The 27,918-nt window shown below is 46.7% G+C and overlaps 2 protein-coding genes across 22 annotated transcripts; one reads left to right on the top strand and one right to left on the bottom strand.

Annotated features, from left to right (window-relative positions):
* The first annotated feature begins 57 nt into the window (after window positions 1-57).
* ACP2 (acid phosphatase 2, lysosomal) lies at window positions 58-11,047 on the top strand. Of its 7 annotated transcripts, none has more exons than XM_086341557.1 (11): window positions 58-194; window positions 767-862; window positions 1,185-1,271; window positions 2,166-2,318; window positions 2,428-2,526; window positions 2,605-2,694; window positions 3,139-3,268; window positions 4,053-4,135; window positions 4,279-4,358; window positions 4,483-4,658; window positions 6,403-11,047. In XM_086341557.1, exons 1-11 carry the CDS (start codon window positions 81-83, stop codon window positions 6,534-6,536), a joined length of 1,242 nt encoding a protein of 413 aa, XP_086197683.1. In that variant the 5' UTR covers window positions 58-80; the 3' UTR covers window positions 6,537-11,047. The 7 variants fall into 7 exon arrangements, with proteins under 7 accessions (XP_086197683.1, XP_086197681.1, XP_086197682.1 ...); XM_086341555.1 differs by having other exon boundaries at window positions 4,252-4,358; XM_086341556.1 differs by having other exon boundaries at window positions 3,136-3,268.
* On the bottom strand, window positions 7,402-27,918 carry DDB2 (damage specific DNA binding protein 2). 15 transcript variants are annotated; one of them, XM_086341545.1, is made up of 11 exons: window positions 27,781-27,918; window positions 27,395-27,578; window positions 26,124-26,257; window positions 25,560-25,751; window positions 12,201-12,346; window positions 10,828-10,927; window positions 10,559-10,736; window positions 10,111-10,253; window positions 8,265-8,429; window positions 8,080-8,125; window positions 7,402-7,786 (listed from the first exon to the last, which is right to left on the bottom strand). In XM_086341545.1, exons 2-11 carry the CDS (start codon window positions 27,519-27,521, stop codon window positions 7,737-7,739), a joined length of 1,281 nt encoding a protein of 426 aa, XP_086197671.1. In that variant the 5' UTR covers window positions 27,522-27,578; window positions 27,781-27,918; the 3' UTR covers window positions 7,402-7,736. The 15 variants fall into 15 exon arrangements, 11 of the variants coding, with proteins under 11 accessions (XP_086197671.1, XP_086197670.1, XP_086197669.1 ...); XM_086341544.1 differs by having other exon boundaries at window positions 27,662-27,792; XR_015142374.1 differs by lacking the exon at window positions 27,781-27,918 and having other exon boundaries at window positions 10,617-10,736; window positions 27,395-27,769.

Here is a 27,918-nt window from a genome sequence, read left to right as displayed (position 1 = left end):
TCTTAAGGGTGCGTCCGGGTGGCTGCTGCAAGTGTCACCCAGAGGGTTCCAGCCTCTGTGCTGCATAGACTACAGCGGTGATGGCGGGCAGGCGGTTTGGCTGGAGCCGGGCAGCTCTTCTCCAGCTCATTCTTGGTGTGAACCTGATGGTGATGCCACCCACCCAGGCCCGGACTCTGCGTTTCGTTACTTTGGTAATGAGAGATGGGGTCGCCAAGGGCTGGCCAGTGCTAGGTGGGCACCGGCCTGCTGGTGGAGGGAGGGGCGGGGCTTTGCTGGGGTCTGGGGTCTGGAGTAGTGGGGAGACGACTGGCCTGCGGGGTTGGGGGCCAGGGTTCGCAGTTTTTGTGACGCCCTGGGGTATTTAGGGTAGGGGGCAGGGTGCACGGAGATCTGTATTAGAGGATAGATTGGTGAGTCTGCCTTGGGACTGGGATGTAGTTCAATGATTAATAAGAGATTCACTTCTAAAGCAACCTTTGGTGATTTTTTTCCCCAGTTCCCCCGCCCCCACCCACCCCACACATACACCTGCATTGCTTTCATTTCTTTCCCTTTCCCTCCTGTACTTTCGGTTTTCCCAACGTCTCCAGCGGCATTGCTTAGCCAAGTTAGAGTCTCTGGAGGCTGCAAGAAGTTAGTGACTTCTAGGTTGGGGTTTTTCACAGTGGGTAGAGTTAAGGTTCTCAACATGGGGCAGGGGTTGGCTCTGTGTCCACACCAAGGAGACCCTCTGACCTCTGGGCTAACCACTTTCTTTCCTCAGCTGTACCGACATGGAGACCGCTCTCCAGTGAAAGCGTATCCCAAGGACCCCCATCAGGAAGACAAATGGCCCCAGGGCTTTGGTCAGCTAACCAAGGTGGGTCAGGAGCCAGCTCTCTCTCAGGATGAGCTGTAGAACCGGTGACCTCTGGAGCAGGCTGCAGAACTCACCAAACTGCTTTTCCCCATGTGCATGCTAACTTTGGCCACATTTCTTCAGCTTACTTTCATCCGTGCCCAGATTAAAATGAGCACACACAATGCATGCACAATCAACCCCTTAATAAACGACTTGTGGGGTCAGATTAACCCACTCCTGCTTCCAACCACAAGGTGGAAAGCAGCCGTGGCTAAGCCCTATTGTTCTCATGAGCCATCCCCCTCCCCCTGGGCCTCTTAACCCTTGGGTTTGCCCACAGGAGGGGATGCTGCAGCACTGGGAGCTGGGCCAGGCTCTGCGACAGCGCTACCATGGCTTCCTCAACACCTCTTACCACCGACAAGAGGTAAGGCTGGGAACTCTAGAGGGAGCGGGGATCGGCTGTTCTCACTCTCTGCCCTCAGGGAGACTACCAGTGACCCGGGCACTGTGGCCTTCCTCCATGCATCTCTGGTTACAGCTGCAGGACGAGACGTCCACGGGCTGTCTGGAGCAAAACTCTGGAGGCTGAGTTGCCCCTGCTTGGCTTGGGAAGAAGCCAAACTGTTCAAGCATCCAAGCGCAGACTTAAGGGCCTTGCAGAGTAGTTTCTGACTCTGTGAAGTAACTCAGGCTTTCCTTCCAAGTACTGTTTTGGGCCAGGCACTGTGCTGGTACTGTGTGTAACAGTGTGTCAGCCAGATCCAATCTTTGTCTCTCATGTTACTGTTTCCTTGAGGGCCGGCCCTGTCCTGATTTTGCCCTTTCTCACTTCTTCCTCCCTTTTCACAAGTAGTTATCTCTGTTCCTCATCTTATTTCCTCTCCTACTCTCTAAGCCAGTTATTAAGGGTGGGGGGTGTGTGTGTGTGTGTGTGTGTGTGTGTGTGTGTGTGTGTGTGTGTGTGATTAAAGACAGTTTCTGCCCCCAAGGACCCGGGCCTCGATAAGGGAGACAGGTGTTGTAATAAAGCAGGCAGGCCGGCAGACCCGAGAGCCTTGTTGAGTAAGCACTTCGGACTGGGAGTGGCATTTGACCTATAGCCGTTCCTGCAGGAATTCTTTGCAGATGGCGGGGATAGCAACCCTACCAGTCTAGGCTGGAAGAGGGGTGGGGAAGGCCAGAGAAGGGGAGAGGGGCAGATGCCTGGTGGATTTACAATTTGCTGGGTGAACAGCAAGAACTGGGGCTCCACTGCGAGGCCAGAGCTGCCCCCACCCCCCAACTCCCACAGGTGGGACTGGTGTTGTCATCTCTGCAGGTTTATGTGCGAAGCACAGACTTTGACCGGACGCTTATGAGTGCGGAGGCCAACCTGGCTGGACTCTTCCCGCCCGACGGGATCCAGCGCTTTAACCCAAACATCTCTTGGCAGCCTATCCCCGTCCACACCGTGCCCATTGCCGAGGACAGGGTAAGCCTGGCCCGCCCTTCCCTCAAGGCGACGGCAGGAACGACTCTGGCCGTTGGCCTGCTGATCCCTGACTCCTTCTCTGCCTCTGCTTACCCGCTCTGGCCTGCAGCTGCTGAAGTTCCCCTTGGGCCCATGCCCCCGCTTTGAACAGCTGCAGAATGAGACCCGGCGGACGCCCGAGTATCAGAACGAGAGTGTTCAGAATGCAGTGAGTGGGGCTGAAGTGGAGGGCACCACCCCGACCTTCAGCCCCGGGCAGGACTGACCCCCTGATCGTGTTTCATAGCAATTCCTGGATATGGTGGCCAATGAGACGGGGCTCACGGACCTGTCCCTGGAGACCGTCTGGAATGTCTACGACACGCTATTCTGCGAGGTGAGCCGGCTCAGGTCTTCTCTCACAGCTCGGCAGGCCTGCATGGCCAGGCCAAGTAAAACACTGTGCCTGGATGCCATGCCCCTGGGGTGGTCCAGGCAAGCCACCTCTTGTGAAACAGAAGAATTTCCCTCACGGGTGAGAAAGAACCTCAGAGTGGGAAACAAGTTTGTTGATGGTCAGCAGTTCCCACTTCTCCCCACCCAGAGCTCTCGTGGTATCCGACTCCATTCTGCTGAGTCACACTTTTGGGGCCCGAGCCTCCTTTCCTGTTCCCTGCCTCCTCGACACCCTCCACCACGTCTCCCGGTTCCAGACCCTCTGCCTCTCCTCTGCCTCCCCTCACACACACGCAGGCACCATCCCAGCGGGGAAGAGAGCTGCTCCCGGGAGAGGCTCTGGCCGGGGCCGGGGAGCTAACCTGCCCGCTGCCGCACACAGCAGACACATGGGCTGCCCCTGCCGCCCTGGGCCTCGCCCCAAACCATGCAGCGTCTGAGCCGGCTGAAGGACTTCAGCTTCCGCTTCCTCTTCGGGATCTACAAGCAGGCAGAGAAGGCCCGGCTGCAGGGGGGTGAGTGACAAGACCAGCATGTCACTCCCCTGAAAGAACCCAACAGCGTTAGAAACCTTCTGCAGGGGGGTTTCTCACACGCTCACTTCTCTACCTGAAGAGTTCTCCGCTCTTTGAGGACCAGTGAACCCTAGTTATCCCATCAGTCATCAAAGCCTCCCTAGTCCCCCAGGTGCTTAGCACGTCTGTCACTAGTACCAGTGACCACAGGCTGGTGTGCATCTTGTGTGTGTGTGCGTGTGTGTGTCCATTCATATTCTTAGTTTCACCCATATCAGGAAACCCTCTGTCCCCTCAAATAACTTCCCACCTCCCCCAAAGGACCACCAGGGGCCATTCTGAAAGAAGGCCAAGAGTAATACACAGGCCACACGCTGATCTGAGTGCTCAAGGGAATGCCAGCTGCCAGACCTTCCCAGCATCTCGGTTCTCCGAGTTTGCCCCTGACAGAGTGCCCCTGGCCTGGTGCCGCCGTCTGATGCTCCCTGAAGCAGCCTTAGGTTTACATTTGTTCCCAACTGGAGTAATCATTCAAACACAGGCAGGGCCTCATTGCCCCTTTATGAATAAATGGGCAGGTTTCTGCGTCTGTGTTGAAATAGGGGTATCTTGTTTTATCTTGCTTCCTTCTGTAAATTTGAAAGTTTTTAAGTGGGATTCCTCTGACGTGTCCTCTCTGCTGGGATCAGACCCAGGGCTGGCAGAGGGTGAGAGGCCCTCAGGTAGGTCGGTCAGAAGATGGTGAAGACCGCAGCCGCTGACACGGGGGGACTCTCTCCCTCAGGCGTCCTGCTGGCTCAGATACGGAAGAACCTGACGCTGATGGCAACCACCTCCCAGCTCCCTAAGCTGCTGGTCTACTCTGCGGTGAGCTCCCACGGCCCTCAGGGGGCTCAGGGCACGCGGAAGCTGGGTTCCTCCTCTCTTCAGTATCTGGGGTTGGCGGGGGGAGCGGTGCTGATGGGAAGCCCTTCCTCTTATAGCACGACACCACACTGGTGGCTCTGCAGATGGCGTTGGGCGTCTACAACGGCGAGCAGGCCCCCTATGCATCCTGCCACATGTTTGAGTTGTACCAGGAGGACAGTGGGTGAGTGGAGCGCGCAGTCTGCCCTCGGGAGGGGCGCCCAAGTGGAGGGCGGGGCTGTGGGCAGCCTGAGGGGACGCTGTTAGCCTGGGGAGCCACTGCCCTCGTGCTTCCCACCCACCCGCAGGAATTTCTCGGTGGAGATGTACTTCCGGAATGAGAGTCACAGGGCCCCGTGGCCCCTGACCCTGCCCGGCTGCTCTCACCGCTGCCCGCTGCAGGACTTCCTCCACCTCACAGAGCCGGTCGTGCCCAAGGATTGGCTGCAGGAGTGCCAGCTGGCAGGTGGACCCGCAGACACAGGTGAGTTGCCGTCTGCCTCTGTGCTGGCCGAGGCCCAGAACGGCTCCTGGTTCCTACCCAGAGGTCTCCAGAGCACTTCCAATCCTGGTGCAGGTTCCCAGACAGTCTCCTTCCCACCCTGAGACGCACTCCTCACCCTCAGGCGATGCCCTTCTTACAGCGTGAGGAAAGCCTTGCAGCTGGGAGGGAGAGGACCATCTCATCCTTCCCCCACCTGGTGTCCTGGCCCTCTCCTTGGCGTGAGCCCCCGCTGGGGGCCCGCGTTTCCACTTACACCCCGGGTTCGTTTCCTCTGACCTCCACGTGGGCCCCAGTGCTCCGTGTCGCCGCTCTGCCAGATCAGTCCCGTTGCAGAGCCTAACAGAGACTCCTTTGGCCCACCTCCTTCTCCGGCTGCCACTCCCGTTCTCCCCCTTTCGGATGGGATCCTTCAAAGAGTTGCCTAGACTCTGCTGTCACCTCCTTGCCACTCATTCTCAGACTCACACTGGACAGTCTTCCGTCACCTGCCACTCCACAGAAGTCACTGTTGTTGAGGACCAGTGACCTCCTCTAGCCCCAAAGCCAGCTAACCAGTTCTTCAGTCAGCTCCTCTCACCTGTCAGCGGCGTTATGGAGTCGGTCACTCCTTCTTTGACCACTTTCTTGCTTTCTCTGGTTTCCTTCCTCCTCCCCGCAGGCAGCTTTCTTTACTGGCTTCTCCTCCCCACTAACCAGCAGATGGCCCCGGGCTCATCAGCCTGGCTCTTTCCCCACTGATGCCCTCTACTCAAGTGAGCTTACCCAGCCCTATGGCCTCATGTTGCCATTTCCATGCTAAGTTCTTTTTATGCCTCGTGACCTCTTTCTCTCTGAGCCGCAGGTTTGCACATCCAGCTGTGGACTCGAGGTCTCTATGTGGATGTCAGCTAAGCCGTCTCACAGTGGAGGTCTAAGCCCACATGCTCTCCCTGAAGGCTTCCCCGCCTTAGTTAGTGCAGCCTCAGCCACGCAGGTGCACAGCATGTCCCGAGGTGCCATTCCGAGTGCCCTCTCCTCAGACCCCCACCTCCAACCACCAGCATATCCTGCCAGTCCAGTCTTTAAAATCCGTGCTCTGGCTCCCTAGCTCAGTCTACCATCATCTCTTGCCAGAAGTACTGAAAAGCTTCCCAACGTTCTTTCTGATTTTGTTCTTGGCCCTACCAGTCTGTCAGCACAGCAGAGTTAAATTTTTTAAAAACATGAATCGGTTCACATCACTACCCTTCTCAGAACTGTCCAAGGGCTTCCCGTCATCTGGAATAAAACCCACATTCTCTACTGTGGCCTTCAGGCCCTGCTCGGTCTGCTCCGGTGATACTGACTCTCTTTCCTAGACCATGTCGAGCTAAGTCCCTCTTGCATTTGCTTCTACCTCCCCCCACCCCCGCCCACTGGCCTGAGGACACTCTTCTCTCAGATCTTCTGTGTGTCTGACTGACTCCACGGCTCAGGTCAGTGTGTTGCTTTCTTGGTGACACCTTGCCTGTGACCTGCCTGGCTTTGGTTCTCTCGACGGCATCTGCCGCTAACCTGTCCTTTCTGTCATTTGCCTGTCATGGCATCTCCTCTCCTAGAAGGGAAAAGCCACACAGGACACTGTGTCTTGGCCGCCTGTGGTCTCCCCGTTGTAGGAATGGCACCTGGCATGTGGCAGGCGCCCAAACATTTGCTGAACGAACACTGACATGACCTTTCTCTCCTCCCCTGGCGCTGTGCTCAGAGGTGATTGTGGCCTTGGCCGTCTGCGGCTCCATCCTCTTCCTCCTCATAGTGCTGCTCCTCACCGTCCTCTTCCGGGTGCAGGCCCAGCCTCCTGGCTACCGCCACGTCCCAGATGGGGAGGACCACGCCTGACAACCACTCAGCCCCCTTCCCTCTGCCTCCTAGGGGAGGTGGGCTGGGCCCTTGCTCCTGACTGTTGCTGCTCCCCAGCCCATGGACAGGAGACCCTGGGTTGGGCCTCCCTCTGATCACTGCACCTAGATGAACAAGTGAGGCTCAGCTTGGCCCGAGGCACCTGTCACCCGGCATCCACATGCCCGACGTTAACCAAGTACTGTGTCGGACACTGGCTTCCTCCAAACAGGATTTGCCTCCTCCGTGCTCCCTTCTAAGGACGTGAAATGTAGACAAGTGCTCCGGTTTCACTCAGGACCTCGGAGAAAAAGACTGAAGGAGACGGGGCTTGATCTGCTTTGCCTCTCCATCAAACCCTGCTCTCTCTTCCAACCCAGAGTCTTTGGCAGATGGCCCCAAGGACACGGTCTTGCCTCTCACCTCTCAGTGCTTATTTTAGCGGGAAGAACGGCCCAACACTGGGGGCACAAACACTGCCCGCCAGGGAGCCAGGTCACCCAGGAGCCAGCCAGTGGTTTGTCCAGCTGACGCCACCGTTAACTCCAGTGAGACATGATGCTTTCAGCATCTTTGTCACCCCTCTCCTTGAGCCGGTTGGAAGGAGGTTTGTGCTTGGGAGGGAGTCGGGGATGGCGGAGAGGGGACGGTGAGTTGTGGTACAGAATCCTGAAACCACTGTCCCCACCCTTAGTGGGGCTGGGATCCCTAGGTTGTGAGCTGAACAGCTCTAGACTGGCCCAGAATAGGACTGAGACAGCTTCCAGAGAATGAAGGTTTGGGACTCCCAGTGCTGGTTCTATGCCTTTTCTTCATTCTGGGGAGCTGAGAAGCCCTTTGACCAGATCGGAGCTGGAAGATCCACTTAGAAGCTCAGCTGGGTATGTTTTATTGGCCATGTGAATAGCGAGCACAGATCAAAAACCACTACCTGAGCACTGAGTGTCAGAGAGGAGAAAGGAGAGAAGCTCGGCTCCAGGCCACGTACAGCAGAGGCCCTTGGCACAGCAAGTCTGCCAACTCTGGAGTTCCTGGAGCTCAGCCCACGCGTGTCCAGTCCCCATGTCACGGTCCCAGTGCCCCAGCTCCAACGCTGGGACTCCGATACCTCGGCCCTTTAACACGAAGCCGCCTCTTGTCAAAGAACTTGTTCTCGTGGGGCTCCAAGCCCCTGCTTCGCCCCCGCTTCATTAACGTCTCTCATTTCTGAGTCCCAGCATCCTCCGGGCTCCAAACGAGAATGTGATAACCTAGGAGGAGTGAGACCAGAGGCACCTTCCATCATCAGCCTCTGAGAACTTGGAGCTGGCGTGGGGAACCTAGCACTTGGTCAGGAGACACCAGGAATCCGGGCAGCAGCCAGGCATTGCTGTGGCCAAGACTCAGCGAGAAGGACGGCCCTCGGTCCAAAGAGACCATGGGCTCCTGGTTGCCATCTTCACTGACTATATCCTGGGGGTGGCTGGAGCAATGCTAAGCTGGGGTGAGCCTGCACTGAACCTTGGGGAGTAGGCTGGGCTTGACTGGCCTCATGTACACTCACCCATCACGGAGGCCAGCGTGTCCCCCATGGGATTGAATTCATTGAGCTGCAGAGACAAGGGGATGAGCATGAGGAGGGAGTGGAGGTAGCAGAAGAAGGGCATGTGAGGAGTAATTGGTCATTTTTGATCCATGAGGTTGAATCCCTGCCTCCTCCCATTTATTATTTGAGGGCCCAGGCCTCACCGACATGATACCAGAAGATTCTGGGTCATACAGCTGATACATGATCTTTCCTGAGCTTCCATCAAACACATCGATCGTCCTTAATTCATGGGGGGAACAACTTTTGAAATTAGGATCTGGGTATCGGCCCACGACAATGAGGTTGTACCGAGGATGCCAGCTTGCCTAGGAGATGGAGAGGCAGGTCACAGGAGTAAATGCAGAACAGCATTGAGAGGGACAGCAGAAGTACCTTTGCCACTGACAACAATGGTTAATACAACTGCCAGCAATTTAACAACGGAGGTAAGACCTACATGAAACAAGAATGGTTTTGAAGTGCATGTGCATCTACCATCGAAAATGTAAAATCCCCAGCTGACCTTCCTGTGATCCTCAGGACACATGCAGGCCTTCTCTCTGCATTTTCTGACACTGCACCAGCTGATAAGTATTTTAACATCAGCGCGACCCGAGCGAAAGCGATGGTATAGTTGCTCAGCCATGTCCGACTCTTTGTGACCCGTGGACTGTAGCCCGCCAGGCTCCTCTGTCCGTGGGATTCTCCAGGCAGGAACACTGGAGTGGGTTGCCATTCCCTTCTCCAGGGGGTCTTCCCGACCCAGGGATCTGCATTGCAAATTAGACCTCGGTTCTGAGCTCATCCCACAGCTCTCCCTCCAACATCAGGGAGTTGAGTAGAAAATGGCAAGTGGCTGAAACGGGGGAGGACCTCTCTGTTCCCAGATCACCCCACTCAAAACAAACTGAGCAGCTACTGGGATGACAGAACTGGATGGGATTTTCCCAAGAAAGCTTTTTCAAGGAAGTTCTGAAGGGGACAAGACACGGTTAGCAGGAAGAAAGAGGTGCTACAGGCAATGGCTTGGAAATAAGTCACAGGTCACACCTGGGATGCTGTTAGTTGGTCTGGCTGATTGATACCAAGAGGGAGATAAGGAAGAAAGGGTCAACGGGAACACCAACCGCTGAAGGGCCGACATTACAGACAGCTTGGATTAGATGTGAGGTATGTTATGCTACGCTAAGTTGCTCAGTCGTATCCAACTCTTTGTGACCCTATGTGACCCTGTAGCCCACCAGGCTCCTCTGTCCATGGGATTCTCCAGGCAAGAATACTGGAGTGGGCTGCCATTTCCTACTCTAGGGTTGAGGTACGACGTGGGGGCCATTCTCATACCAAATCATTATTTCCTGAGTACTTCCTAGGCGCCAAGCATGTTGCTACATGCTTTAAGTACTTGGGTTCAACCTCACAACCACCACCTGTCAGATACTATTATTCCCTCTTTATAGATGAGGACATTGGGATCCCTACTGCGAGTGATTTGCTGAAGGAGTCTAACCTGGGGGGCGGGGGAATGGGCTCTGCCCGCCTGAACTGTGCTCTCCTGACCATACAAGTGCAGGCCTGAGCTCTGGAAGCCCGAAGAGGGACTGTGGTTCTAGAAGAGTATAACCTGGGCAGCAGGAGGACTGGCAGAGTTCAGACTGGCAGCAGCGGGGGGGACGGGGGGCAGCAGGCATGGAGGACTTGAAGGTTGGAAGCCTTGGGGGTTAAGGCTAGAGAAGCCATAAATGGCTTGGCTAACTAATCCAAGTTAGCTCGTGGGTCAGCTGCACACACAGGTCACCAAAACTGAGGGCAGAACAGAGGGTCAGGATCTCAGAAAATGCCTGGGCTGCGTGGAAAGAACTCAGGAAAATCCACTTATCAAAGAGACATGACGAAGACTCAGCAAAACGGGCTCACAGAGCTGGACCAAAGGTGCAGAGTGAGCCAGGGTGAGAAGAGGGCTGGGGCTGCGGCTGCCCTGTCCAGCGCCGCCTCCCCACCATCACTTACCTTGATGGGCGTCAGGTGCTGGAAGTGGCGGTGAGGATGTGGGATCAGGCTTGGCGGGCAGTCCCACTGGCAAGCAGAGTAAACCCGGATCTCACTTTTCTGGTCAGTAGTCAGGAGCTGGGCTCCATCGGGACTGAAGTGAGCTGGCAAAGCGAAAAGCCCCTGAGCTCAAGGGACCCCAGGTGGGCCCTATCCTGGCCTGCAGGGGCACCTCCCTCCCACTGCTTCCTAGAGACAGGTGGCAGGGCCATGATCTGGGCCGTGAACAAACACCCAAGAGGCTCAGCGGCTGGGAGGGCGGCTAGAGACAGGAGGGCTCGGGACCTCGGCCTGGCCAACGCTGTGCGGGGTTAAGGCCTGGCTGAGTGGCTTCTACGCTTTGCGGGAAAGGCCCTGAAACGGCGGGTCGGCGGGGTCTGCAGGAAGGCCGAGGTCTGGTATATCACACCTGCGTTGACAGGATGCCTGTGCGGCAGCGAGTGGAGGAAGCTGGATTTCCCTCTAACCTGGCGCAGGTCCCAGATTTTCACCGTTTGATCTACGGAGGCTGTGGCCAGGAGCCAGTCACAGCACGGGTTCAGGGCCACATGGGTCACCTTCTTTTTGTGCATTCTCAGATTCCAAAGCTGCGGACGAGAGCTCGGTTCAGGCTGGGGTGCAGAACCGAGGCTGGGGGTTGGGAAGGGAAAGGGAGGGCCTGGGCTCGCGAGAACGCACCTCCCTGCCATCCATGTTCAGCAGGATCACGTGCCCCACATTGTCTCCCGTGACCACCACTCGGCTTTTGACAGATACGTCCAAGCTGCAGAACCAGACGCTGGAGGGAGAGATTGTGCTGTAAGACTCTTAGGGACAGAGGCAAGTTGCATTTATTCACTGTTGCAGCTCATGTCTCACACACAGCAGACAGTCAATAAATATCCGTTGAGTGAGTGAATATCTTGTCATGGACTCCCAGTGAGGAGCACTCAAGACTCGTCCACCATTCCGACAAAGGGTATGGGGGTGGTGGGGCTCAGAAACTTGTCCAGTTACTTCTAGGTTCAGGATCCTCATGTGGTAAGAGTCCCTGAAGCAGCCAAACCCAGAGCCGTAAGGCGAGTCCTCAAGTCCGGGCCTGCCCCCTGGAGCCCTGAGGAAGACTCAGCTGTTGTTTTCTCTCTCCACTCTCCACCCTCTGGGTCAAAGGAGAGGACACTCCACACAGGGACTGCCCAACTCTTCCTCACTGCTGGCTGGAAAGGAACTCCTGCCCCCTTCTGAGCACTTAGGGGAAAAACCACACCAACTTGGAACTACCTGCTGTTTCTGTCCCTCAGACCACTTGATATGAAGGGACGGGTCAGGGTGGGGGGAACGTCAGGGATCCTGATACCCAGTCGGGAGAGCCCAGATTCACATTTTCCCCTCAAATCTCTGCTACCCTGCTTTCTGCATCCCTTGTAAACATCTTGCAGGAGGAGGGCTCCTTGTAGAAGAGTAAGGTCGCCTGTCACCTGTCCTGTTGCTCCTGTATTTCTTACCCCTGTGTGGCAGCCCAGTGCTAGGTAGAACCCCACACCCTCACACACTTGGGCAGAGTCATATCTCCGACTGAAAACCGAAGTGACAAGCATTTTGAATTTCTCTAGCCACATGCTCTTGGGGAGTCCAAAGTGCTTTGTGGACATGATTCTATCCATTTCGGCTTCCATCAAGGAGCTGGCCAGGTCATTACACCCCAGTGAAAGCAGGGAATGGAGTCTTAAGGTCTTAGTTCCTGCTCCAGGCTTGAAGTAGTCTTTTAGACTAATAACACGTTGACTTGTCCAGTGAGAATCCAGGTCTAGTCGGATACAGGAAGGACTGACAGAAGAGCTGAGACTGTTCCCTTGCCGAGAAAAGCTGAGGTTCTAGAACCCATCCCTGAAACAGGAACCCACCTGGCCCAGAGGAATAGCAGCTAAAGAGTCAGAGGGAAGGGTGAAAAGGAGCTAATCCCTTTCTTCCCTGTGCCGGGTTTAGGGAAAAGAAATGGGATCCGGGTGCTCTCGCCACAACTACACCGAGAGCCTAGAAGCCCTTTCCCCTCTTGAGTTAAAACTACTCACTTGCAGGTGTCTGAGCTGGCAAAAACTCGGAGAGTGTTGCCTTTAAAATCTTGCAGCCTAGTCGTTCCCTCCATTGAGGAGGTGAAAAACTGGTTGGTATTGAGAGGGTTAAACTTCATCCCAGTGATGCTCCCTCCAGCTCCAATCTAACACAAGGAAGAAAAAAGTCAGTGAGTGATACTGGCCCATGAACGGACAAAGCCTGGGCGCACATCCTCTGATTGGACACAAGAGCCATCCAGGCCACACTTGGGGCCGGGCCAGCTTGGATGCCTAGACACTAGGGTGCTCTCCACAGTACTGCTTCTTAAGGTTCTCATTTTACACTTTTTAACGAACATACAGTAAGTTGGTTGTTTCTGGTATACAGCTTTATGAATTTTAACACATGTAGAGACTCGCACCACCACCACCACCACCACCAAAATCAGGATGCAGAAGTTGTGTCACTTCCCCCCCAAATCCCTCACGTTCTCCCACTGTAGTCACATCCTCCCCCGACTCCTCACCCCTGGCAACCAGGGATGAGTTCTTCATCACCATACAAGTTTTGCCTTTGATGGACTGTCGGATCAGTGACTCATGGTATGCAGCCTTTTGAGACTGGCTTCTTTAATTGCACTCGGTGTAATGCCCCTGAGTTTGATCCAGCCTGCTCTGTGAATCTATAGTTCATCCCATTTTATTGTTGAATATCCTATTGTGTGGATGTACCATAATGTATCATACAAGTGCTCTTTTCAGAAGAGCTTCAGCTTGGAACAATGGCTGGGTTAGGTAGGCTGGTGTCAGACCTGAGCTCATTTTTTGCAGACATACCAGACAATGATGAAGATAATCATGATGACATTGGCAGCATAACCTTATTAAGTGCTTATTACATATCAAGTGCACTGTTTTACGAACTTTATATCCTCCAGGCTCCTCCTCCAGTTCTCCTGTATGTTGTTGCTCTCCCAGCCTTACTTCTACAAGGCCTCTTACACAACATTCACTTAACTCACTCAGCACACTAACTGGTACTTCCCATTCCCTCTATAAAACGTTCTAACTGATGCCCACGGTTCATCGAACCCTTGCTGCTAGTAAGTTAATCTGCTCCCACTAGCTGAGTTCTATGCTTATGAAGGGTTAGTTGTGTTTGTTCTTAAACCTAGATATGTCAGTTGTACTTTGTATTGTAATCATGTAACTTAACATGTAATTTATTAAACATTTAAACTTTAAACACAAAACATTTCATTAAAATGTAATTTAATTAAAATTGATGAAATATGTGCAAAAAGAATGACCACTGTGGTTTCTATGAAATCCACATTGAACACTTTGGAAAAACTAGATTAAAAAGATTTGCTAAAATAAGAGTTGCTGAATTAAGCATGGAAGAGATACTTATAAACAATTAGGGTGGGAAATAGTGAAAACTTAAGAGAATCTGCAATCAGACTGCTTCACAACTGATTTTAAATTATGTCTCCACTTTTGGGAAATGGAAACTAGACGCTGTAAAGTATGCATTATGGATTCGGTTTATGTAAGATCAGGTGAACCCGAATCAGTGAGCACTTACTACAAGAAAGGACTGGCCCTATGTCAAAACATTAGTAATAAGCACTTATGTAAACATTTTCAGGTAAAATGCATGCGTGTTCTTCTAGCAAGGGTGGATTAAGTAGTTACGACAGCTCTTGCACTGAGAAGGACTACATAAACCTGGACACAACACAAAAAAGAAAATGTGTTTGAGACTTTCCAATTCCAGTCATGGTGGGTTAGCTGGTTTCAGGCCAACCTGTCAAGAAAAGTTAGAAAAGGTAGATGAGGTGTATGTTCTCAAAGGAAAGTTTCTGAAGTCAACGAAGAGCTATCAAGGCACCAAGGACTACCAAGTCCAGCCTCCTAGAGAGAAGAGAAGCAGAGAGGTAAGTCTGACATTTCAATGCTGCTTTTGCTCCTGAGGCCTATGCAGGTGAGAAAGCTGTATGGCTGAGGAGCTGAGAAGTTCAGCAGAAGTTCTGTCAATCTCAAGGGAGGCAAAAACAGAGTCCAGACCTGTCAGAGAGGAAAGGTTTTAGAAAAAAAAAAAAAATGCAGGTTTTAGTTAGGATCCCTGAAACCCCAGAAATAAGAGCAAACGAAACAGACCCTCCCTCATGAAGACTGAAGTCCACATACAAATCATTTCCGTCTCTGAGTAAGATGATCTGATTCTACCTGACCTGCCTGGCAGAGAGAAAAAATTCTTTTTGTAAGAGCACTCAAAACTTAAAATTGTTATCTCTGCAAATTTTCATATGCAATATTTGGCATCAAATCTAAAACTGTCCAGCATATCAGAAATCAAGATCAAATAACCAACCAAGAGAAAAAACACCAGCTTAAAGACACAGAAGATCCAGGTATTGGTGCTATTAGACATTGGCTTTAAAATAATTGTAATTAGTATACATTTTAAAAAGAGACCTAATTAAAAAATGGACAAAGAGAATTCCCTGGAGGTCCTATGTTTAGGACTTGGTATTTTCACTCCCATGGTTGGGGTTCAATCCCTGGTCAGGGAACTAACATCCCACAAGCCCCATGGTGCAACCAAAAAAAGGACAAAGGATTTCAACAGACATTTCTCCAAAGAAGATATAAAAATAGTGGCACATGAAAAGATGCTCAACCTCATTAGTCACTAGGTAATGCAAATAAAAGTCACAGTGAAATACTATTTCATAGCCATAGGAGGCTATAAACCAAAATACAATAATGAGTGTTGTAAGACAGCCTATAGAATGAAAAAAAATAGTGCAAACTATATCTGACGAGGGATTAGTATCAACAACATATAAGGAACTTGGACAACTCAATAGCAAAAAAAGGAGAAACAAATAATCTGATAAAAAAAATGGACAAAGATTGAATAGGCATTTTTCCAAAGACATACAAATGGCCAAAGGGTATATGAAAAGGTGCTCAAGGTCACTAACAGAAATACAAAATTACGAGGAGATATCACCTCACGCCCAGTTAGAATGACTATTATAAAAAAGACAAGCGATAGCAAGTGCTGGCCAAGGTGTGGAAAAAGGCAACTCTGGTATATTGTTGATGGGAATGTAAATTGGTAGGGGCATTATGGAAAACAGTATGGAGGTTCCTCCATGAAAAACTCAGAAAGGAGCTACCAAACTATCCGGTTAATTCTACTTTTGAGTATGTATCAAAAGGAAAGGAAATCAGTTTCTCAGAGTTCTGTCCTCCTGTGTTCATTGCAGCATTATTCACAATTCCCAAGATATAGAAACAACTGTCTGCTGATCAATGAATGGATAAAGAAAGAAAATGTGAGATATATATATGTATCAAGTGGAATATTAGCCTTAAAAAAGTAAATCCTGCCACTTCTGATAACATGGATGAACATGGAGGACATTATGCCAAGCGAAGTCAGACACAGATAAATACTGCATGACCTCACTTACATGTGCAATCTAAAAAAGTCACTCACAAAGGCAAGAGAATAGCGGTTGCCTGGGGCTGAAGGCGGGTAGGGCAATGGTGAGATACTCGTCAAAGGACACAAAATTTCAACTATTCATGAGATCTAATGTATAGCATGGTGACTATAGTTAATAACTATTTTACATGTGAAATTTTCTAAGAGAATGGATCTTAAGTGTTCTCAGCATACACATAGAAAACTACGTAAGATGATGGATGTTAACGAATTAGCTTGATTGTGGAAATCATTTCACAATATATACATGTATTAAAACATCATGTTGGGTCCCTGGTGGTCTAGTGGTTAGGACTCTGTGCTCCCACTGCAGGGGGCTCAGGTTCCATCCCAGGTCAGGAACTAAGATCCACATGACACAGCCAAAAATGATAAATAAAGCAAAAACAAAACCACACTATGATGTACACTAGATATGCACAATTTTTATTTGTCAGTCAAGGATGTGGAGGAACTGAAGCCCTCCTACATTGCTGGTGGGAAAGCGAAATGGAGTGCTTTGGAACATAGGCAATTCTTCAAAAAAATTAAACACACAATTACCATATGGCCCCAAAGATACATATACCCAAGAAAATATATAGTCAACAGAAATGAGTACGTATGTTGATATAAAAACTCGTATGTAGATATTCACAGGAGTATTATTCACAATAAAAGTTAAAAAAGCCTAAAAATCAATGACCCAAACATCCATCTCAAGAAGCTGTAAAACAAACAAGAAGCTAAAACCAGAGAGTAAGAAGAAAAAACAGAAATGAATGAAATAAATACACTGTGGAGAAAAATCAACAAAGCCAAAGTTAGTTCCATGAAAAGACTAATATAATTAAATTGATAAATCCCAGCTGAGAATGACCAAACAAAGGAGAAAGCACAAATAACCAATTTAGTGGATGGAAAAGATATCTTAGACATTTTAAAAAGTAATAAGAGGACATCATAAACAATCTTTTGCCAATAAAACTGAAAATTCAGAGGAGATAAGCACATTCCTAGAATAGTACAAACTTACCAAACTGACAGAAGATGAAAAGGAAAAATTTGAATAGTCTGATAGCTGTTAAAGAAACCGAGTCACAACTAAACACTTTTTTGCAAAGTAAATTCCAGATCTTAATGGCTTCAGTGGTGAATGTACTAAATATTTGAGGAAGAAACAATCTTTTTTTTAAAAAAAAAAGTTTATTTTCAAATTGTCTCATAGAAAAGTTGTGAGAACAGCACAAAGCACTGTTTTTTTTCTGGAACCATTTGGTAATAAATTCCCAACATGAAGTCCCATCACACTCAGATACTTTACTGTGTACTTCCTAAAAGAATGTTCTCTGACATAGCCCCAGCAAAACCAGCAAAACTTAGGGTATCTAAAGTAGTTCAGACTCATAGAAACAGAGAGTAAACCTGTGGTTGCCAAGCGCTGGAAGGAAGGGGAAATGGTGAGCTGTTAGTCAGTGGGCACACAGTCTCAGTTTTACAAGATAAAAAAATTCTAAAAAAAAAAAAAATTCTAGAACTCTGTTGCTAAAAATGGAAATACAGTGTTAACTGTGCACTTAAAAATGGTTGAGATGACACATTTCAGGTTATGTGCTTTTACCACAGTTTTTAAAAGAAGCAGTACGACTTGCTAGAAATATAATTGTAAAGGTTAAAAAGTGGGGAAAAGAACATTTAAATTAAAAAATCAAATTTGGTTTATTTGGTAATAAACCAAAACAAACAAAAAACAGTGTAGTTTTTTTTTAACAGCACAGATAAGGAAAATCATATGCTGACCTCAACAGACACAAAAGTATTTGAAAAAATTCAATTATCATTCATGATAACAGCTTCTGGCAAACTAAGAATAGAAGAGGAACTTACTTAATCTGATAAAAGGTATTAAAAACAAACAAGCTCCCAGGTGCATAGCCAAGAAAACTGAAAACAGTTGTTCAAACAAAAACTTGTACATAAACGAACATTCATGGCAGCTGAATCAAAATAGCAAAATGCAGAAACAATTCAAATGTTCAATGACAGACGAGTGGCAAAACAAAATTTGGTATATTTGTACAATGGAATATTATTCAACCTCAAAAAGGAATAAAGTACTGAAACCTGCTACAACATGGACGGACCTTGGAAATATTATGCTAAGGAAAAGGAGCCAGACCACCAAGGTAAAATACTGTATAATTCCACTTACATGCAGTACCTGGAACTGTGAAATTCAGAGACAAAAAACAGATTAGGGGGGCTGGGGAAGAGGTAATAAGACAGTTATTGTTTAATGGGTATAGAGTTTTATTTGGGGATGAAGAAGTCCTGGAGATGGATAGTGGCAATGACTGCACAATATAAATGTACTTAGTGCCATTGAACTATATGCTTTGAAATGGTTAAAATTGTAATTCTCATGTTATATATAGACTATCACAATAAAACGCAGCAGATATTTCAATGATAAAACATAAAAGCCTTCTATAATGAAGAACAAGATAAGAATGCCTGTTAGAGCAAACATTCAACAAGGTACTAGAGGCCTCAGCCAATGAGATAAGGCAAATAAAAAAGAAGTGTAAAAATGGTAGAGGAAGAAATCAAACTCTCATGATTTACAGATGAAAAACTGTATAGGGGAAAAATTTAAATCCCTCAGAGAAACTATTAAAATTAATGTGAATTTCTACTTCCAACCATGATGGAGTGTCAGAAACCAGATATATCCTCCTGCCTTAACACAACTAAAAAAATGGAAAAATACATGAAATAAGTTTTCACACACTGGCCAACAGGCAGCACAAGAGGGAAAAGAGTGAGGCAGCCATGTGATTGCCCCAATTTAATGCTTGGAGAGCGTACCCAGGCTGTAGCATAGGCAGGGAGGACCCAAACAGCCTAATAGTCTCAATGGGCTCAGGAGACACTTGGGAAAGCCAGCAGGGCAAAATGCTAGAGAGGCTGATGTGCAGAGAGAGAGCATTATGGATATTTTCAGAGGGGTCCCCTCAGGCCTTTGAGTAAATAATATTGTGTAAATGTGTATAAGGAAACTGTATAAAGCTAGGGCAGGAGAAGGGAGACGTCAGAAATTAACAGAAGGAGAAATCCTCAGAACGGTCTATATTCTCACCATCCAGAATGAAAAGATTCTTAACATAGCTCAAGCAGAGTCCTCAGAAGGGTACTGTCTCAGGGTGAGGCCAAAATCTAGACTATAGGCTGCTTTGCTACTGCTAAGTCACTTCAGTCGTGTCCGACTCTGTGCGACCCCATAGATGGCAGCCCACCAGGCGCCCCTGTCCCTGGGATTCTCCAGGCAAGAACACTGGAGTGGGTTGCCATTTCCTTCTCCAATGCATGAAAGTGAAAAGTGAAAGTGAAGTCGCTCAGTCGTATCTGACTATTCTCGACCCCATGGACTGCAGCCTACCAGGCTCCTCCATCCATGGGATTCTCCAGGCAAGAGTACTGGAGTGGGGTGCCACTGCCTTCTCCATAGGCTGCTTTAGACCCATGCTAACCGGAGTGGATTGAATAATGGGTAATTTATTCAATTACCCAAAATGTCTATGCTGTGATCCCTGGATCCTGTGAATATTTAGATGACAAAGGGAAAGAAAAATCATATGAAGAGGAACATAGAATGGGAGCAGACTTCACATCAGAAATCATCTTCAAAGTACTAAAAGAAGAATAAAAAATCCTGTAAACCTAGAATTCTATACCCAGCAAAAATACCTTTAAAGGAAACTGCAAAATAAAGACTTCCTTGGACAAACAAAAGGGAAAAAAATGCATCACCAACCAACCTACATTATAGGAAATGTTAAAGAAATCTCTTTAAGCAGAAGATCAAAAGGAAGTCTGAATCATACAAAAGAATTTTAAAAACTGGAAATGGCAAATATGTGGGTAAATATTAAGTTTTTTTCTCATTTAAAAAACATCTTTAAAAGATACCTACCCTGCAACCCAGCCATCCCACCACCAGGTATTTACTCGGGAAAAATGAAGACATATATCCACACAAAGACTGTACGTGAAATCTTCATAGCAGCTGTATTGGTAACAGTCAAAAGCTGGAAAAAGCCTAAATGCCCTTCAATAGATGAATGGATAAATAAACTGGTATATCAATACACTGGAATACTACTACAAACTATTGATACCGGCAAAAATATGGATGAACCTCAAATATTCATACTGTATGAAAGAAGTCAGGGAAAAGAAAAGAGTCTATATCATATAGTGCCATTTATATGGGGAGGAGCTCCTGGAGGAGGGCATGGCAACCCACCTCAGTATTCTTGACTGGAGAATCCCATGGACAGAGAAACCTGGAGGACTATAGTCCATGGGGGTCACAAAGAGTTGGACATGACTGAAGCAACTTGGCATGCAAGCCATTTATATGTCTTGAAAATGCAAATTTATCAATAGGAATAGAAAGCAGATCAGTGGTTTTCAGGTGACAGGACAGAGAGTAGAAAGGGAAGGATTACCAAGGGGTGTAAGGAAATTTGGAGGTGTGATGGATATGTTCATTATTTTAATTGTGGTGATGGTTTCATGGTTGTATACATATTTATATATGTCAAGACTCATCAAGTTGCACACTTTAAACATGCAATTTATCATACATCAGCTATATCTCAATAAATATTTAAATAAAAACAAAAAGATAATTAACTGTGTAAAGCAAAAATCATAATGTAAGCTTTACAAAGTATGTACAAGTAAAATTAAAGACAATGAGAGAAGGGAGAAAATGAAAGTCAGTACATAGTTGTAAGACTGTTACAATACATATAAAGTTGTATGATACTATTTGAATGTTCACTCTTACATTAAAAATGTAGACTGTGGTAAAGTCCCTGGCGGTCCAATGGTTAGGACTCTGTGCTTTCACTGCTGAGGGCCCAGGTTCAATCCCTGGGTCAGGGAACTAACATCCTACAAGTCTCATGGTCAAAAAAAAAAAGATGTACATTGCAAACTCTAGAACTACTACTAAAAGAGAGAGAAGGGAAAGAAGAAAAGTATAACTAATAATCCAATAATGAAGATAAAATGGAATCACAAAAAGTACTCAATCAAAAAGAAGGCAAGAAAAAATAATGGACCAAAACAATGAGACAAATATAGAAGATGACAGACTTAAATCCAATCATATTTATAATTAATCATATTAAATGTAAATGGACAAATGCTTCAATTAAAAGGTAGAGACTGTCAGAATGGATTTTTCCTTTTTCACCATGCCATGCAGCTTGCAAGATCTCAGTTCCCCAACCAGGGGCTTGAATCCCAGCCCTCAGCAGTGAAATCATAGAATCCTAACCACTGGTTCACCAGGGAATTAGCAGGTTGCATTTTTTTTAAATGCTATCTACAAGAAACATTTTATATACAAATATACAAATACATTAAGAATAAAAGGATGAAAAAAGATATACAATGCAAGTATTAATCATAAAAAAGCTGCATGGCTACATTAATATCAAAGAAATAAAATTTCAGAACAAGAAATATTATCAGGGATAAAAGGAGACATCTCACAATAACAGAGGTGTCAATTCATCAAAAGGACATAATGCTAAATGTGTAAGCACCTAATAACAAACAAACGTTTGAAGCAAAAACTAAAGGAAAATAAACAGAACCACAATTTTATAGTTGGAGATTCCAATATTCCTCTCTCAATAACTGATAAGAGATATAAAATCAGTAAGGCTATAGAACATTTAAAAAAACACTATTAACCAATGTAACCTAATTAACATTTAAGGAGTAATTCACCCCAAAATAGCACAGTACACATCTTTTTTCAAATGCATATGGAACACTCCAAAGACAATCAACATGCTAAGTTATAAAAGGTCTGGAATCACGAAATGTCTTTTGTTCCGTAACAGCATTGAACTAGAAATCAGTAACAGAGATATCGCAACAATCCCCAAATAGAAATCAAACAGATACTTCAAAATAATCCATAGGTAAAAGAAGAAATCATAAAGAATCTGGAAAGTAATTTATACTGAATGAAAACAAAAACACAACAAAATCTGTAAGATTCAGTTAGAGAAATACAGGGAAATGTATAGTATTGAATGGTTGTATTAGAAAACAACAACAACAAAAAAATCAAATAAAAATCCAAGTTTCTATCTTAAGAAGCCAGAAAAAGAAAAGAAAATTATACCCACAGGAAAGAAAACAATGGGGCAAAAAGAAAAAAAAAATAAAGAAAACAGAAAAACAATGGAGAAAAATCAATGAAGCTAAAAGCTGGAAAATATCAACAAAACTGATGATCTTCTAGCAAGACTGATTAGGGGTAAAAGAAAAAAAAGACACAAATTACCAGTACCAATAAAAAGAGTGAGAACATTACAACAGATCTTATGAATATTAAAAAGATACAAGGCTTCCCAGGTGGCACTAGTGGTAAAGAATTTGTCTGCCAATGAAGGAGACGTAAGAGACTCAGGTTTGATCCTGGGTTGGGAAGATCTCCTGGAGGAGGAAATGGCAACCCACTCCTGTATTCTTGCCTGGAGAATCCAAGGACAGAGGAGTCTGGTGGGCTATGGTACACTGGGTTGCAAAGAGTCGGACATGACTGAACATCTGAGCACAAGGGAATATATAAACAACTTTATGCCTCTAAATTCAACAACTTAGATAAAATGAACAAATTACTTGAAAGACAAACTGCCATGCTCCTTCAAGAAGAAATAACCTAAATTGCCTTACTGCTGTTAAACAATTGGAAATATAGTTTAAAACCGTCCAACAAAGAAAACTCTAGATCCAGATGGCTTCACTAGTGAATCCTATGAAAAATTTAAGAAAAAAAATAGTACTAACTCTGCACAAACTATTCCAGAAAATTCAAGTAGAGGAAACACATCCCTGATACCAAAACCAAAGACATTACAAAAAAAAAAAGGAAATAAGATATTTTTAAGTGGTCATCATCTGGTACAAGATGACTAAACCAGAATATGATCTAATAAGTAAAATACAACAGATTCTAGGGTAGAACACTTATATAAAAACATAAATAAAAGAATGGGTGTGTATAATAGTGTCTACACACATATAAAGATGCCCCATATGGGGATTTCAGGTAACAATTACTTTATTCTTTATATATGTATTTTTCCTGTATTGCGTGAATTTCTTACAATGAGCACAGGTAATTTTTACAATGAGAATGATCATTTTGAAAATTAAACACATGTCCCCTCGCCAAGGGCCTGAAAGATATCAAGATCAGAACCAAGGTCAGATGACTAAAGAAAAGATAAAATGAGGCACTGCTTCTCCCTTCCTCACTGGTTTCAAATCAACCTTCTGCTGTCGGTTTCTGGGAGTACAGACAGTTCTCCAGACCACCAAACCTTTCTTCTGCTACAGCCTACCTCCCTGCGAGTCACACAGTTTAAATGCCCAGACCAATCTCCACAACAGCGTGAGGAAGCTTCACGTAAACACACATTGTAAGGAAGGGTGATAAATCCCAAAGCACCTTCACCCTAACACAAGTTCAAAGCAGTTATCATTCCTCTTTTAGTCAGGAAGCCCTTCCCCAGGACACTCTTAGGCTATTTCTTAAATTTCTCTATTCTCGCATCCTGGCTGCTTGCTGGGGAAGGTGGGGGCGGGGTGGGGCGGTGGCGGCAGCAGCAGTGAACAAATCTCTTCCTGTTTGAGCTCTGGGTTCTGACTTTAACTTAAAGTTCCACTTCCTAGTGGTCATCTGTCTCACCAGCTGGACAGAAAGCCATTCTTCGGACTTCAGGCACTTACTTTCTTGAATAATCTCATAGCTTGAATCCTAATCTCTCAAGTCTGTCTAACCTGGCCTTTTCTGATGAGCTGTTCTCCAAACCGTCCATTTCAAAGAACTCATCGTGGGTTTAGCTATGGCCTCTAAACCAGAGGTAGAAAAAGTGAGCTAATGAAGAATCCAGTTCACAAATGTGTTTTGTTTAGCTACAGAGCATGTTCAATTTCATTTGATTCCCAACATTAAAAATCAGGTATTTTAAATTAAAACCCTTGTGTCCTATTGGCAGGAATGTAAAATGGGACTATGCCGCTATGGAAAACAGTATGGTGGTTCCTCAAAAAATTAAAGAGTTACAATGTGATCCACTCTAGGTACAAAACCAAATGAACTGAAAGCACGAACTCGAAGAGATATTTGTGCAACTCTGTTCACGGCAGCATTATTCACAAAAGCCAAAAGGTGGAAGCAACCCAAATGTCCATCAAGAGATGAATGGGTAAAAGAAAAATGTGGTGTATACATACAGAGGAATAATATTTAACCTTAAAAAGGAAAGAAATTCAGATACATGCTGCAACATGGATGCACCCTGAGGACATGATGCTAAGTGAAATAAATCTGTCAGAAAAGGACAGGTACTGTCTGATTCCACTTGTATGAGACAGTCAGTCAAAATCAGAGAGACAGAAAGCAGCATGCGGTTGCCAGGGTCTGGAGGGAAGGGGGAACGGGAAGTCTGCGTTAATGTTTACAGAGTTTCAGTTCTGCAAGACAAAAAAGTTCTGGAGACTGGTTATGCAAGAACGTAAATGTTCTCACACTGAACGGTACACTTAAAAAATGGCTAAGGTGGTAAACTTTACGTGTCTCACTACAATTTTTAAAAATCCAAACATTTCAGACTTCATTTGAAAAACTCAGACCTGATACCACAGGACCTCAATTCTCACCTGTCAACCATCTCCAATTTATCGCTAACCACCATCCTGCATCATTCTTTTATCTGTCTGGCTTCTTTAGGTATGTGAATTTGCAGCTCCTGCTTTAAACCCAGAGTGTCACCTTTCACAGTATAGCCCTCCAATCTCAGTCCCCTACTGGGCAAGGTAAGAGTGTTCTCTTTGGTGGAGAAACCAACACTCTCAACCCCTTAACGACTGATGGCAAACACTAGCACAATTAAGACCATCCCTAAAAAGCTCTTTGCCACACCTTGCCCCAAACACACTCTGCCTTTCCTCCTTTTCTCTCCATTTACCTAAATATTGTTCTTCCTCACATCTCACTCATCCATGAAACCTTCCCTATCGACTCTAATCCCCAGAGATTCTTCCTTCCCTCATTTCTGTAGCATTTAGCATCTGTATTGCTGTACAGTCAGTGATCTTGTAGGTATACATCTGACTTGCCCAGTTATATCACAAGGCCCTCATTCATTCAGCAAATACGAAGCAGCTACTCTAAGTACTGGGGATACGGTGGTGAGTTAGAAAGACAAGGTCCCTGCCATCATGGAGTTTACTGTATAATGGACAAAGACATACAAATCAGTAAAACATTTCAGATATTGATAAACATTGTGGGGGGAAAGTGATGGAGGATAATAATGAGGTAGAGAGTCATTAGTGAGTAAGCAGAGCGGTCAGTAATAAGCCTTGTAGAAGAAGTATATTAAGCTGAGACCTGAATGGTAAGAGGAAGCCAGCCATGAGAAAAACCACGGGAAAGAGGACTCCAGTCAACAGGAACAGCAAGTCCAAAGACCCAATTTCAGAAACAGAAGTATCTAGTATGGCTAAAGCATAGGCAATGAGGAAGACAACAGCAAGGTCAAGGAGGTAAGAAGGGGCTTAGATCCTATAAGTAACTTATGAGGATGATTAGTGTATCATAGTTGCTAATATTTTAAGGGCAGGCATTCAATAAAGAGTTGAGTACCATCACCGTTTACTTGTTTGAAAATACCCAGTTACTTTTGATCCCAATTATCTCCTTGTTACTGGATGACTTTTCATCCCTTCAGCAAACATCTCTTCAGTACTATTGTCTGGCAGAGGGTACTGCTCACCCCTTTAATGAAGGTAGGTTTGTCCTTTATGCCAAAGTTCCAGAGCAAGATATCTCCCCCTTTGGAGCCCACAGCCAGGGTGCTGGGGTGAGTTGGGTGCCACGCCAGGGATGTGGCCCTCCTGTCAAAAGGGGCAGCCTTTTGGAATATCCGGTAAGAAGCCAGAGAGTTCAAAAAAGACTGCTGGAGACCCTAATACAGAGAGAAAAGAATTAAGTTGAATTAAAACACAAGGGTAAATTGCCTATCTCTGACTCCTCCATAGATGAGGCCTGGGGCCAAGTTCTCCCACTAAGGGAAAACTAACTGCCTGGCTCTGTGCATAAAAAGATTTGCAATACACATAATCTAACCACAGAAATCAAGGAGGCAGAGTGCATTCCTGCTGGGACCCCTACAGCATAGGACTTCTATCTTGTTAGGAGCCCAGTAGGCCAGTCACCAAGGTGGGGATAATCTCTCTGACAACCCGGTGAACCAACCCAGCATCTAATTTTGGAGCATCCAGAGGCTTAAAAAGGCACCATACAAACCCCTGAATTCTTCAGCCAGGAAACGCCTCACCTGCTGTAGTGATGGCCAGGCAGCTGTGCCCAGCTTATGCTGGTGGAGGGCCCTGACGATGCTGCTGCATAGCGGCGGGACCCGCAGGCTAGCCAACCCCGCCCAAAGGCCTGAGTCAAATCTTCTGCTAGAACCTGCCAAGCAGAACAGACACATATTTTCCGCTCCAGTCTCACGAAGGCAAGATTTTTCTGCCGAATATGCCAGAAAGAAAGCCCTATTGCTTCTTTTGGCAGAGACAATCTCTATCACCTCCTAAGATCTTTTCAGGTTCTGCTCAGTCTTACCCAGCACAACAAATAAATAGTGAGCAGGGATTCAATCTCTTCCAAAAAAACATTCCCCAAAACAGTAATTCTGAAGTGAAACTGTGATCTTGCAGGGTTCCTGAGAAGTGAGCCCAAGAAACACACAAGAATTGCAGAACTCTTCTCAGTTTGGGGTGGAAAACTGGTGATAGGGTTGAGTGACAATTTAAAAGTCATATGTAAAGCACAATAAAAAGATTTTAAGATGATATAGTGGAAGTGAGTAAGAGAAGCAGTTTTTTCCAAAATCCTGTATTACAATAATGTAGAAGTGACCAGCTGTGGGCCCCAAGTCTAATCTGTTCTCCTGAAAACCAGCAGGATCCACGGGGTCTGGCATGGGGCTAAATTCACTAGGCTACTTTTGGAGAGGAAGATGCACCTAGAATAGGAATAAAGCAACTCCGGATTACTAACCTGTATTTGAGGACCTGATCTCTATAAATCCTGCCTCTGGACAACCCTTTCTTTCTTCTCATGAACAACAACAACAAAAACACTTCATCGACAATCCCGTCTTTTGAGTTCTCTACTTTCCTTACAGCCCCAGGTTTTAGCCCCAAGAAACCCTAAGAGTGAGTTTTCAGAGGAAGGAAGGAAATTGAAGGTTCCCGCAGTTAAACCAAGGACAGATAGTAACTATCGAAATTAAGCACACACCCCACCACGCAAGGCAGGATTATCTTAAGCAGTTCTCAGTGTGTAAAAATGCCGATGCAAACAAGGAATTGGAAAAGTCGGTTGTGTCTGTTGTAACGTAGGTCATCTGCCTCGTCCCGTCACCTGAGGGAGGTTAAACCCAAGCTCTAAGGGTGTCAAAGGACCTACAGACAAAATGCATAGCCTGAGGCGCCCACAATTTGGGCCAGCCTCAGAACCTATGCGCACCCATCCCCCACTCCAGCCTTCTGCGTGAGAACCCCAAATTGCGGAATTAATTAAAGCAGCAGGCACAGGCAGTACCGGGGCCCTTCACACAGAGCTTCTTGGCCTCGGGCTCCAGCTCCCGGGGGCTTCTGTTCCTCTTGCTCTTGGGGCGCACAACCACCTCAGGGGTCTTCTGGTTTTCTGGGCGTTTCCTGGGAGCCATGGCGTCCTCCGTGCGAAGGGGTACTATGCCCTATGCCGAGGAAGAATTAAGAAGCCTCTGGGGAGAACAAGGCGGGGACGAGGAAAAGCGCTCAGCCACAGGTAGGCCAACTAAGCCAACTTCCCGCCAAACAGGCTCACCGGGAAGGCGGGGGCGCGCGCGGACGGATGGGAAGTGTGTGAAGGCAGAGCCTCACCGCTCCCTAGAGAAAAGGGATACCGCCTACAAGTTGGCTCGGAGCTGGTCCAAGTCAGCTGACCTGCCAGAAGTAAAGATGGCCGTCAGCGCTGGACCTCCCGACTTGAAGCCTCTTCAGACGCCACGCTGCCAGGCCTCTAGCCCCACCCTACCCCCTAGACTAGATGCCAATCAAAACTTCGGCTCCACCTCTCTACCT

This window comes from Bos grunniens, chromosome 15 (assembly GCF_055505025.1).
Source record: "Bos grunniens cultivar Pamir isolate PY7600 chromosome 15, Bosgru_T2T1.0, whole genome shotgun sequence".
Classification (NCBI taxonomy): Eukaryota; Metazoa; Chordata; class Mammalia; order Artiodactyla; family Bovidae; genus Bos; species Bos grunniens.
This window is presented reverse-complemented; position numbering and strand designations above follow the sequence as displayed.

Bases quoted from the DNA above. Each gene is read 5' to 3' on its own strand.
- DDB2 (XM_086341543.1), bottom strand. From the start codon at position 27,521: ATGGCTCCCAGGAAACGCCCAGAAAACCAGAAGACCCCTGAGGTGGTT. The intron at 10,737-10,827 runs GTGCGTTCTCGC...TCTCGTCCGCAG, and splicing joins TGAACATGGATGGCAGGGAG to CTTTGGAATCTGAGAATGCA. The intron at 10,254-10,558 runs GTGTGATATACC...TCGCTTTGCCAG, and splicing joins CAGGCATCCTGTCAACGCAG to CTCACTTCAGTCCCGATGGA.
- ACP2 (XM_086341554.1), top strand. From the start codon at position 81: ATGGCGGGCAGGCGGTTTGGCTGGAGCCGGGCAGCTCTTCTCCAGCTC. The intron at 195-766 runs GTAATGAGAGAT...TTCTTTCCTCAG, and splicing joins CTCTGCGTTTCGTTACTTTG to CTGTACCGACATGGAGACCG. The intron at 1,272-2,165 runs GTAAGGCTGGGA...TCATCTCTGCAG, and splicing joins CCTCTTACCACCGACAAGAG to GTTTATGTGCGAAGCACAGA.